We start from the raw sequence: 14,244 nt of genomic DNA, 5'->3' as shown, positions 1-14,244 counted from the left end.
GTGTGAATTCACAGAGGTTCAGACATCTGACTGTCAAAAATAAAGATAAATATGATGGTGATCATATTTTTCTAAGTATAACATTCAATGTTAGTTTAATCTGGTTTTAATTTCCTGACTAAAGCACAAAAGTGAGCGGCGACATTCATTTCTGCTGTTTGAAAAAGAAAAACCTGAGTTAGTTTCAAAAGCAGCTTCCCATTGAAACGTTTTGATTGGTGCCCTGACAAGCTTCCCCGACTAATCAGAGCAGTCGGGAGGGAAGGGGGTGTGGCTCATGTCCTCCTCTTCTCCTGTGGTGGAGGTTGGTGATTTTCCCTGAGATCCCGGTGACAACTGCTGTGCTTTGATTGGACAGTTGGCCACCATGTGGGTGATGCTTTGGCAGAAATGGCACTTTTTTGGCTGAGGTGGCAGCTGGCATTCTTTGGCGTGGTGATTCGGTCCTCCACAGTTGAAGCATCTGGAAATGGTGCAAGAAAACATGTAATTTGCAGGATTGACCACTAGAGGGCGCGCACACCTTTAAACAGTAAGGGTCAGTGAGATACAATTTGATGTAATTGTTATTGTCCAGATTTAAAGGAGAATCTCCAGCACTATAGAAAACAACATAAATTTCCAAAACAAACTAATATTTTTTATTCACTCTTATGACACTTAGAATTTACTTTACAAAAAACGTGAGTGAACAGTGATGAATGTAGATCAATGTGACAAAAAATTATGTAAATTAATCAAATTAATATGTTTAGTATCAGTATCAGTCGCCAAAAACAAATAAATGAATTCCAGTTTAGTAGGATAACATTCACAACTTGTTTACAAATCACTTAAATAATGAAATTTTACATAGTTCACAATTTGTGCAATTCATTATTATTATTATTGTTGTTTATTATTAATAATCATAATTACTACTATTACTAATACTACTACTGCATGCATCCTCATCCTCAGTATTATTATATTAATTAATTGATACTGAAATATTGTATTTAAATCGTCACTATATACTAGAATATACATGCATTTATGGAATTATGACATGTATGAATATGAAATAAATTTGAGTTTAGTATTAACACAAAGTAGTTCACGTTATGCTACTTTCCAAGCATGTGAAAATAATACTAATAATGAGGAGGAGGAGGATGCATGTATTATTATTATTTTATTATCATTATTATTTATTATTAATAACAATAATAATACATGCATCCTTCTCCTCCTCCTCATTATTAGTATTAATAATGATCATAATAATAAATGCATCCTCCTCCTCATTATTATTATTATTAATAATAATGTAATATTATCAATATTATTAGTGACACTATCACTTATAAATATAATAATGTAATTATAAAAATATTTATCATTTTGTATTAAACTCCACTTCATATACTTATGCACCAAGAGGAGTTTAGTACTATACTTCAGTGTAACAACTAACATTTTTAGTTAGAGCTTCATTTAAATGAAAGCTTCCTGTGCGTTTAAGCCCCTCGGCTCTCTCTGTATTGTGGGGGGAGTTATTGATCGGCCAGAGGAAGGAGGTGTGGCATCTCTGTGGCTCTTTGTTTCAATATGCAGCCTGACCTTTGCACTTTGATCCCTGCTCTCTCCTGCCCACCCCCACCCCGCTCACATACATCAAACCTCAGGGTTGCCATGGCAGCGTTCACCTCTGACCTTTCTCAGGCACCTACATTTGTTATTAATTAAATGGACAGGATCTGATCCTCCATCGGGAGCCACAGATCCAGAGAGATGGAATATCAATGATAAACAGCAGGAGAAAGCACGTTATTTTATGCAATTTTATGAAAATGCATCAAAAACCCATCACCGTCATTCATGCACAGTTGTGAAAGTTGTGCGCGCTTGGATCCACACGCACCCCACCAGTGTGATTAGATGCAGCTGAGGAGGATTGTGGGAGGACGGTGTTATCGATAACCTGCGGCTGTGCTGTGGGGGGCGGGTGACTCTCTGTGAGCCTAAACTCTGAGCTATGAGATTTTAAACAACCTATTGATCCAGCAGGTCAAGTCACCAACGCACAGGGTGGGGGAAGGAAGCGCTCCAGAATACGGTCCAGAAGCGACATCTCACACATTTACATAGAACTGCAACATCTCAGTATAGGAAGTAAAAGAATTTAGTTCAATATCTAAACCAACCCCAATAAAACATACAGGATTTTAGGAAAACCTCGAGAAAAGCAGAACGGATGTTCTTGCAGAAGAATCTCATGAAAACTCTCGAATACACTTTATTTTGATGGTCTACTACTACAAGTAACAACATGCCAACTAATTCTCATTCATCTGCAACTGCACTGTAAAACAAATTGAGCCAACTTAAAAGTTTAAAGCAACCAGCTTCAGCAGATTTGTGAGGTTCCTCAACCAATGGCGCCATACAGGCCACCCCACTGGCCAGTATAAATTTTAGTAGCATCAGTTATGCATTTCATCCCTAATGCACAGTGAAAACGGTTTTGTGTATCAAAACGCGCGTCTTCGACGTGTGATTTCCTATGAAACGCGCGTTCTTGACGCGCGCTTTGGAGTCACCAAAAACGCGCGTTTTTGATGTGCGTTTATCATAACAGGAAATGGACGTCGAATGCGTGCGTTTGGAGTCGGACAAAACGCACGTTCTGAACGTGTTACAGGTAAACCACACAGGCAGAGCAAACGTCTTTTGAAGTATCCACACAGGCGAAAACAACGTGCTCTTTCTGTAGTGTTCTCAAAATGGCACGCGTCAAAAGCGTGTGCTGACTTCATTGCCCAAGATTTTAAGTGGCCCCATCTGGCCACCCCAATGAAAAATTTCTGGAGGCGCCACTGTCCTCAACTTATTTTTTAGGAAATTTCTGCATTTTCTCAACTTTTTGTTGTATAAAATTAAAACAAGAAGTTGAGAAAACTCAAAAATCTGCTGAAGCTGGTTGTCTTAAACTTTTATGTTAGCTCAACTTTTTTTTTTCTACAGTGCTGTAAAAAATCAAAAGTTGAGAGAACTTAAAAAGTTTGCATTTTTGTACTAGATTAAATGTTGATAATTAGGATCTCAAACCCCTTTATCGAAACCTCTCTACTTAACCATTAGTCGTGCACATCTGCTATGTTTGTCGTTTTTTTATGATTTTTATTTGTGTTTGTAGTTCTGAACCGAATCCTTTGTCAAAGTGCAGTGGGCAATATTAGCTATTAAAGTGTGAACAGATCCAAACTTCAAAAATCAACCTGAAATTGTAGACCATCTGGAGACTTTTGGCATTTCTTTTCAACATACTATGCTGTGGGACACACTTATTCTAATCTCACTTTAGGATGTGAACTCTTTATTCAGGATGAATATTGGGACGCAGGCCAAATTAATCAGGTGATGAATTATGTATAACTTCATGAAGCATTCATCGATAGAGTCACAGCACAGAATGTTGTAGTTCTGAACAGCACTCACCGATCGCCTTTTGAACGGCGTTTTTGGGCACCCTTGGGTTTCTTCTCGCTGCCTATGCAGGGCACCCCGCCTGGCCCCGTCACCCGTAAGGACTCCAGACCCTTAGAGGACCTTTTGAAGGTGAACTCCACAGCTTCTCCTTCCTTCAGGCTGCGGAAGCCCTCCATATGAAGCTTGCTCTGCAGAGATCGGGTAGAAACACTGCTTTAGACGCTTAGATCACATTTATACTAAACTAGAGCTGTCAAATGATTAATCCTGATTAATCACATCCAAAATTAAAGTTTTTGTTTACATAATATATGCGTGTGTACTGTGCATATTTATTATGTATATATAAATGCACACACATGCATGTATACATTTAAGAAAAATGTTATGTTTATATATTAAATATATTTATATATGATATAATTTACATGAATATAAATATATACATGCAAATATTTTCAAAATATATGTTGTATGCGTGTGTCTTTATATATACGTAATAAATATACACAGTACACACATATATTATGTAAACAAAAACTTTTATTTTGGATGCAAACAGACAGACAGACAGACAGACAGACAGACAGACAGACAGACAGACAGACAGATAGACAGATAGATAGATAGATAGATAGATAGATAGATAGATAGATAGATAGATAGATAGATAGATAGATAGATAGATAGATAGATAGATAGATAGATAGATAGATAGATAGACGAGCGTCCCGATTACTCATCAGCGTTGCCCTGGAGACGAAAAGGAAACACCTGCACCTCCTCATCACGGGGGATCGGCCACACCTGGGGCTCGTTTGCCCGCGGCCAGATAAGCCGTGCGAGGCTGCACAACAGGGAGAGACATCTCCGAAGAAGCTGAGAACTAATGCGCTCTACTCTTCTTGATTTCAGAACCCAGCGAGTAACCGATCCTGCCCTGCCACGAGCACCGCACCGACGCACCACACTAGGGAGGAAATCACGAAGAGCACCGCCACACCTCAGCCACCCCTTTACAACCAACACCCTCACCTTGTTAAATAAATCCACCCTCCGGGGTATTTATTTTGAGCTCTCCTTGTTGCGTGATTCTTCCACCCTGCCACAATATACAGACAGACAGACAGACAGACATAGAGATAGACAGATAGATAGATAGATAGATAGATAGATAGATAGATAGATAGATAGATAGATAGATAGATAGATAGATAGATAGATAGATAGATAGATAGATAGATAGATAGATAGATAGATAGATTTCCCATCACCAAAAAACTTTTTGTCAGCCTAGTCAAATAAAAATAAATAAATAAATAAATCCCCACTTTGTGCATGCCTGCTCCACAAAAATGCATTTAATTAAGAGCAAGAAAGAACCGGTACAATGGCATCTTCCCTCCCCCCAGTTCTGTTGCTACATCGCCTTCACAACCGCCTCTTCACTTAACACTCAGATCAAAATGGCTCTCTCATCTGGGCTCTCTACCAATTAACTCTGGAGATTTGCATCTATCAATGGCTACATCTGAAAGTGAAGGCTCAAATTAGTAGCCTACAGACAAAACATTACAAGATATCATACGCAGTGAAGGATACATCTATACTGCTTTCAAAATCCAACCAGACAATGGCATCTTAGGCATGATGTTACTCAACAATATATTCAGACGGACCTACAGTATCTGCTCTAACAGCCTACCATCACATTCAGGATGCATGACTTGTTCTACATCCAGATCACATAAGACCAATTTAGCATCTAATACATATGCAGGGAGCCCCAAAAGTGATTTTGCCTACATAACAAAAATGAATAAATCTGATTACATTTGTACTTGCACTGTTTCTCAAAAAAAGAAAAGAAAAGAAAGTTTGGCGAATGACATGAAAGGGATGGGCAGATGAGGATCTGGTTAAACCTCACTCAATCAGTGCTGAGGGTCTGCAGTGGGAAAAGGTGGGGGAAGCTCACATTCCTGAGATACTTGCTCTATAGGCGCATGGAAATGGGGCTTGAGAAAGGATCTACCTTTAAAAACAACCTTCTGCTCGTACTCCAAACAAACAACCACTTGGAGACCAAAAATTGGGCTTGTTGGTATATTAGTGAGATCGTGCATCAAGCTGACTCCGATCTGTTTTGGTGGCGTTGGAATGCTAGCTTAAAATCAACCCTTGTAATAACACTGTTTATTTTCTCACCAGGACATTCCTTGGGCGAATGTTTTTAGTCTTTTACACATTAAACTCTTAATGGTCTGTAATAAATTCCACACATTCTCTTGGAGAGCAAAACACTGGAATGCTTTTCTTGTTTAATGAAGTGATAGAGATTGTACTATTAGTCGTTCAAAACCTCAATGCATTGCTTTCTTCTGCATAAAACAAAATATGGTATTTTCAAGAACACTGTGGTCCAAACAACATTGAACACCAATGAGTTTAACTGAATGGACCAAAAAAAATAAAAATACACTTGTGTGCCACCAACGAAAGCAAGTCATACCAGTTAAAACATTTTATTAGTATTATAGCTAACTGTTTCATTAAAATAACTGCAGCAAAGGCTCATTGCAAATTTGTGACCCTGGACCACTTAAGTCGCTGGGGTATATTTGTAGAAATGGCCAACAATACATTGTATGGGTCAAAATGATCCATTTTTCTTTTATGCCAAAAATCATTAGGATATTAAATGTCCTACTGTAAATATATATAAAAAATTTGATTAGTAATATGCGTTGCTAAGGACTTCATTTGTACAACTTTAAAGGCAATGTTTTTTTTTTGTTTGTTTGTTTTTTTGCACCCACAAATTGATCCTTAGGACTGGTTTTGTGGTCCAGGGTCACATATATGACTGCTGTGACATATTACATTACTTCTTGCATGTTTAGTGACACTTTCATAGTAAAACTCATTAAAAAAAGCACAGTAAAATGCATTGGGGTCCATCTGAAACAAATTGTGTTTGAAAACAATGTATCACATACGCTAAACTCTACCCTAAATCCAATTTAAGTATTAACAAAAGCAAACGTGAGATTAAAACTCATTTTTTAAGGCAAACATGGCAATTTAGCTTGTTTCTACAAGTCTTTGAGCTCTTTTATTGTGACTTGTGATTCGCACTAAAGCACACAGCATCCATATCACACAAAAAATGCTGTACCGGGTGCACTACCGAGCAAGTTTACCATGTCAGAAAACTCATACAGAGACAATTATGCCATGTAAACCTCAAAAATGTATTAGTTTAGAAATCATGCACTATGGTAAGTGTTTAGAGGTCATAACACAGTATTGTTCAACCAATAATCTGCCCCGTAATCATAATGTGTATAAACAAGGAATAGCAGTTTTTGGTGTTTTAGTGCCGCTAGAATTGAATTTGAAGTGAATTACACTGGTAGATCTTTGGAGTCTTGCAAAAATATAATTGGAGGCACATTTTTCCATTGGGCCCACGTTGAAAAATAGCTTGACTGCCTTTAAACTGTAGTTTGTTAAGAGGCTGATCATTACAAAGTAGCTTCCCCAACATTGCCAGGTGAGAAGTCCGCAGGGGGGTGGGTCGCTGGGAAAGGAATCAGGCAAAAGTGCCTCCCAACCCCCGCCAAGGCTTCCTGAAACCATCCGCAGCTCCATCCTTTGACCTTCTCTACCACTCGCCCTCCTCTTTTACTACAGAGGGTTTTTTATGAATGAGTTCAGCTAACAACCCCCTCCCCCAAATACTCCCTCAATTCCTCCCTGCCCCCCTTTCTCCATTCCCAACATTCTCACTTAGCATGTCTTTCAAATATTTTCCCCCCATTAATTATGAAATCTCTCTCCATCTGCCTCTCTTTTTGGTCATCTCCACACACAATCACCATTCATTCAGTGATTCCCTAATCTAAGGAAGGCAGGATTTCCTCCTGTGGGTTTGACAATGACAGCCATTGTCTTTTTAACCTGGTAGGTCCCACAATTATCAATATATCCACAGACTCAGGTAGGCTTGAGCGCTGGTTATCAAAACCAAACTACTCAAGAATATCCAGAAATCTGCCTCCTAATAAGCCAAGGTCAAATTCACTGTGCAGCACTACAAATGGGTTAATGTACATGTAAATACTAAACCATTTTTAAATAAGCAATGAATGATAACCATGCCCAATTGGCTGATTTATGAATGATTCATATAAACCTTGATGTGAGGTTTATATGAACATAACCAGTTGAGGAAACTACACTGACGAGAAACAAAGAAACAAAAAAACAACAGCAAAAAACCCCACAGATTATATGACTTACTAGCCACATTTGTGATCTGCACACCAAAATGATTTCGAGTAATGCACTTTTCTACAATGTGCAGTCTACTGGATTAAATTATGTATGGTGAATGTTGTGAACCAGTCAAGTAATTAAAAATGATTTTTGATGTTGACCAAACCGTAGTTTTCAGAATGCTATCCATGCACGTTAACGGGGAGTGTAAAAATGTTGAAATTAAGTCATTTTTGGTGTTTTTGATGAACTATCCACCTTATTTTTCAACATGGAAGTAAGTCATTTTCTGTGAATGTGCAAGACTTCTGGTTCATTAGCTGCTGTAGGGAAATAACGAGAAGAATACCAAAGTGCAGTAAACGGCAAAACTGTTTGCACTACAAACCAGTGTGTGTTCATAATTAAGATAATATATTAAAATAATATGGTAAGACACACCAATTAAAAATGTCAAGCCGCAAAACAAGCTCTTTTGTACAGCTAAAAATAGCTGGAAGCGGATGAGACCGGAAGCCAGACACGTTAAATTTACAAATGGCCGTTTTTATGGGAAAAATAAGGTGGATAGTGTTTAATGTTCAGTTATGGTGGGATTTATTTTAATTACACCATTTTACCTTTGTGGTGAAGAGTGGAGATTTTGTTTAGGCTGAGGATGGTACAATAACATTTTATTACGTAACCCTCTATGGCATGAATTTTTATTTTGGATGGAAAAAAAATATTTCATACCATTTTTGGGAGCTTGGGGGTCCCTGATAATATATCAATTATAAAATGTGTGTGTGTGTGTACATCATGTGTACTGTTAATGAAGAAGATTGATATATTTTGCCAGAAAACACTACTCATTTAGCCAGATTATGAGCTGGTATGCTTGAAGGACAAAATTACATTCCCCATCATTCTCTGTGGCATAATAATAATGATAACAATAATAATAATGCACATTCTTTTCTGAGCTTGTAAAAACTGCCTAGAAGGACATGAGTGCATCATATTTCTGATTATGCATCTGAGCATAATATGGCCTGAACAAAAGTGGTCTAACTACACAATGTTGCCCCGAGGCAATGAAAAAAAAAAAAAAACAGTTTTAGTATATAAATAAAAATAAAATAAGTCTTTCAACAATCAAACATACTTCCTTACATATTAATGCACATGCATATATATATATATTTTTTTTAAATAAAGTTATTTAAGTTTAAGCATGTTAAAAATGTATGTTTATCTTATTAATTTTTGGCACTATGTGGCTTTGCTTCCTAAAAGGACTGCCCCACACCCCCAAAAAAGGCCACACCCACTTTAGATCCTCATTTCATTTAACAGACATGTCAGGTGATATTATATATGTATATTTTTTTTATTAAAAAAATGAAAAGGAAGGTGAGAGGTCCAAAAGGGTAGTTTGTTGCCTGAGGGATAGAGCAGGGGTGTCAAATTCAGTTCCTGGAGGGCCGGAGCCCTGCAGAGTTTGTTCCAATCCTGCTCCAACACACATACCATGTAGTTTTCAAATGAGCCTGAAGGACTTGATTAGTTGGATCAGGTGTGTTTAATTGTTGAATCTCTCCAGGAATTGAGTTTGACACCCCTGCCATAGAGGCTTAAAGGGATACTTCGAAATCCCTTTGAAAAATCTCAATTGTGTCAGCATTTACTCCCCCTCAAGTTGTTCCAAACCTGTATAAATGCCTTTCTTCTGCTGCACACAAATTGAGATATTAAGAAAAATTTTGGTAACTAAACAGTTGCTGGTCCCAATTGACTTCTATTGTTTTCCGACACTACGGAAGTCAATGGGAACCGACAACTGTTTAGTTTTTCTTAATATCTCAATTTGTGTTCAGCAGAAGAAACCATTCATAGAGGTTTGGAACAAATTACAGTTTTCATTATTGTGTGAACTATCCCTTTAAGCAGCAGACTTAGCATACTAATATGTGCTATTGCTCACTAACCATTAGTTTGCTAACTAGTAATACCTTATAATTTGATGATATACATCTAAAATATAATGAACTAAATCCTGTCAGCTAACCATGCAAAATCAGTTGGAGAGTACTTAAAAATAGACAAACTTGATGTTGAAGTTGTTGTGTTTATTGATTTGTGTGAAACCAATGCACATGATTAAAATCACACTTTTTAAAAAACCAAAAATGTATGATGTGGGGAAAAAAGTGTCACTGAAGTAATTCAACGCAAGTTAATATATTACTTTCAGCAATTTTTTAAATGTTTAATTCATTTATTCACCATTATTTTGTTCCAAAACTGTATGACTTTCTTTGATATTTGTCTTTTTCTCCATACATTGGAAGAAAGTCCTATGTTTGGAAAGACTATCTGTTTACCACACACAGTCATCAGTTCAGGGTGTTGATGAAGAAGGCTAAACACGCCATGCTCTGCCGATGTTCCCATCTCAGTGTTACGTCCTAATGTGCAGTCAATGAGACTTCAAGTCAAAGTGTGCTAAGCCCTAACACCCTCCGCTCATCTGAGGAAACCAAAGACCTCTTACTCAGAGAGAGAGAGACAGAGAGATCACTGGACACCCTGTCTGTAAAATGCTCTAATCTCTGGGTAATTTTACACAATGACCTCAAGCCATGAGGCAGCAGCTCATTTAGCTCAGGGTGATACGTGATCCACTGTCTGCAGACTTGCTGGTGGTTCTGCGGCAATAGCTTGTTGAATTATTGCTGATTGAGAAGGTTAGTGTTCACGACTGTAGACAGTGTACTGCCCAATGGGATTTTTAAAATATAGCGCTTTGTATCAATCACTGCAGAACAAAGTGACTTCAAATGTAATATTCTGGCCTTTACTGTTCATTTATAAGACAGTATGGCGTAGACAGCAAAGTCAGAATTAAAGAGCAGACAAGGAGCAAGGGCATGCCGAGACCGGATTGAACCCACTGAGAGACAGCTGATACATGAATGATAAAAAATAACATCTTTTCTTTGGGACAGTTTGTTCTACAGGAGTGCAACCAACTCCACAGAAAAAAAAAATTAAATTAAAAAATACAAATAAAAAAAGCCATTTTTTTATTATTTTAAAAGGCCAATCATTGCAAGTAATGTGGAAAGACAGACCTGCATTAGTGTTTTAAAATCAAATCCAAGGATACATCCAAACTAGGTGAATAAAGGTAAAGTGGGACCACTGTCAAAATATTACACTTTTGCATTTAAAATATTACAGTTGTTGTATTTAATATTTTATTAATTTTCCCTACATATATGTAGCCGTTTAAAAATAATGGCTGAGCTAATCTGGCATTATATTTTAAAACAACAGCAATTATATATCAATTTATTTATAGAAATAAACATATATAAACAATATGTTTAATTAAATGTATATGTATATATTTAGTCACATATTTGAGATTGAAAAGGGAAAAAAACTTGACATTCCATACAATGTTCATAAAATAGTTATTTGTTTATTTGCATAATTATTTTATAAAAATGATCAACTTTCTGGACTAGTCAAATAAATGTAGTCAAAAGCATTCTACCGTATGAAGACCAACAGAAATCTGGAATGTTCAACAAATATTGACATCATTTAAAAAATAAAAACCACTGGACAATATATTTTGTGATTAAAAAAAAAAAGGTCCCACTTAGCTTTAGAAATAAACAAGCTTTTAAAACTCAAAAAAATGTCCTAGTCCTTTAAGAAAAAAAGAAAGACCAATCTAAACAGGCCTACAGAACCCAGTAACCAACACATGACCAAAACAATCACCATACAGCCCAGAACCCTGAATAAAGCCTAAAAGGGTGACTGATGGGGGGGAAATAAATAAAAGAGGTATCTTTGCTAAACGATTGAAAATCCTTTATTTTTAAGAAAGCAGGTTTTGATTTAGCCTCATATTTAGGCGTTAATGTCCGCGCATCAGCACCGAGCACTAAATAATAGCTTCATAAATGGTAGGAGATCATTATAAACGCGGCCTACTGATCCTGTAAATATTTCTTTTAGCACAGTAACCCGTGTTTATGTCGTTTGAGCCGCGAGGAAATAAAGCAATGAGATTAAAAACGACAGCTCACCTGATGGACGAACACATCCAGGGGTGAGTCCAGACAGATGCCCTCCCGGTGGGTCATGGACAGAAAGCCGAAGCCCATCCGCACATTAAACCATTTACACACCCCACTTCCAGGAAACGAGCTCGCGGCTTCCTCCTCCTCTGTCTTTGCACAGCCCCCTAGAAATAAAGCACACAAGAAAATCAGTCTCGATTAATTCTACAAACAGAAATATCACGCTATCGAAAGCGGCCGAAATGAATGCATGTGTGGCTCTTACGCTGCTGTGTGAACATGCACTGAGGAATACTTTGCTTTCGTTCAGCACTTATTTTACAAATGTGTAGGACTGCTTTTATAATCTAAAATAAAATGTTTGTTTCTATAAAAGCGCAAATAGATGCACAATCCATCCGTAGTTTGTGTAGCAGCCTAGACTATCAATTCTTCAACAGGTAATTTTCAGTTTATTTCTTTGCCGATTTTGTAGACAGCAACGAAAGTAAAAACGCAATAACAAACCATTTTCCCTCAGAGAATAGCATTAAATGTCTTAAATCACCAATAAATCTGAAAAATGCAAATTTAAAAACAGAGAAAGTCGCAGTCAGACCAAGAGAAACCATGCTATTTCCTCCCGAATCACCAGTGATCAATATTTAGCCGTATCACGCTGAAAAAAAAACGATTTTTTTTAAATCGATATATCGTTTACTTTCCTTAAAGTGCTATATTTTAGCATTAAATTGCACAAAATGTTAAAACGGGAAGTAGATTTATCAGTGCGCGTCCCTCTCAGTAATTAAGCAGAAATGCGCACGCGCTCACCTGAGAAATATTGCTCATAAACTGAGCCCATTTCACCCATCTCGCCCATCAACCTCCAAATCAATCCCAAGTTTTGTAAAATCTTCAGACTTCCCTCCACATCTCAATCCATCCAAAACAAACAAATAAAAACTACTTTACTGACGCCAGAAGAAACGCACCAACAAAAGATCTGAGGTACATTTCAGCGGTAACGACGCGCAAATTCCAGGGCTTCTGGGAAGAGCCCTTTGTAAAGATCCCCAAATCTGAAAGACAATGCAGGAGATCCGTCCCACCCCCTCCTCTTTATCCCCCTCTCTCTCTCTTCACTGACCCCCCGCTGGAAGATCACCCACGACCTCACCTTCAGCCATGTCTCCAGGATGTCTTCAACCTCTTCTTGCTTCACACCGCGAGGGAAGCGCATTGATTGGGCGCCCAAACAGAATAAAACAGCGGCCAGTGTTTATTCCCGAGTGAATCATGGGACACGGGTCACTGTAGCATCTCCTCAGCTTTAGGTCAAGTCTGATGAATTGCGCATTTCTGCGGCGATATAGGGTCCAAATTCGCCAAGGGGCCAATCGCAGATGGAGAACATGTAAGCTTGGGGAATAGGAAGTGCCCTCCCCTCTTAACCCCCCAGCATGCTGACACACACGAGCGCGCGCGTTTCTGTGAATTAGGGGACTTTGCATAGACTTCTATTACTTTTATACTGACCAAACTATATTTTCTATCCCCTAAACCTATAAGAAAACCTGTTTGCATCCTTACACTTTCAGATAAACATAATTTAGCCTACTGTTTTATTTTTTTTATTTTTCCCCCTGCCCAAAAATTTCAGGTTTTGCTATCCTTGTCGGGACATTTGGTCACACACACACACACGCGCACACACACACTGGGACAGCAATAAAAGCCTGACCACTTTCTCCACAACAAAGCATTGATTTATTGCGGCGTTTGTTTATCTATTCTCACATCCCACCTCAAAACTTATTAATTTCTTTTAAAACATATTATTTTTCAACATTGTGTTATTTTAAAATTTAGCAGGCAATTTATTCATGATATAGTTCTCTCTACAAAACGATATCATAAAGTACTGTGGGGAAAAATCTGCAAGTATAAGATACTTCATCAAAGCGTGATTTTTACTAAAATATGCATAAAACGCCATAAATAACGTGCACTGATCGTCAAAACAGCATCAGATATTTGTGTGCAACCCAAAGCAGATGCGTCTTACACGAAGACTCGCTATAAAAGTGATGATATTGACGATGTTCAAAGGATGACAGCAGTTCTGGTTTGGGCTTCGTGAAGCGCACATGTCTGCAGTGTCCTATTGTTATCACACCTCAAGCAGACAATGACACACTGCGCCTGTAAATGCCATTTAATTGATCTCTGACGCCAGCGCGTAATGAATAATGATTGCCTGTTTCAAACACACTCAGCTATTTACAATGACATGAATCTGCAAAACGTTTTGAAGCATGGAGGGAAATTGATTTAAAAATAGAAATATATATGTATATATATATATATATATTTTTTTTTTTGCGCATCGTTATAATATAACAAAAAGCTTAAATGACATTTATATCCC

At 37.6% G+C, this 14,244-nt stretch overlaps 1 protein-coding gene across 1 annotated transcript; it reads right to left on the bottom strand.

Moving 5' to 3' along the window:
• Positions 1-240: 240 nt before the first annotated feature.
• On the bottom strand, positions 241-12,696 carry LOC306885309 (protein lin-28 homolog A-like; the record flags this gene model as incomplete). Its single annotated transcript, XM_079441752.1, has 4 exons — positions 241-463; positions 3,481-3,659; positions 11,841-11,998; positions 12,648-12,696. 4 exons carry the CDS (start codon positions 12,694-12,696, stop codon positions 241-243), a joined length of 609 nt encoding a protein of 202 aa, XP_079297878.1.
• Positions 12,697-14,244: the final 1,548 nt, after the last annotated feature.

Source organism: Barbus barbus, assembly GCF_936440315.1.
Source record: "Barbus barbus genome assembly, chromosome: 19".
Classification (NCBI taxonomy): domain Eukaryota; kingdom Metazoa; phylum Chordata; class Actinopteri; order Cypriniformes; family Cyprinidae; genus Barbus; species Barbus barbus.
Note: the sequence above shows the minus strand (reverse complement) of the source record. Positions and strands in the feature narration are given on the sequence as shown.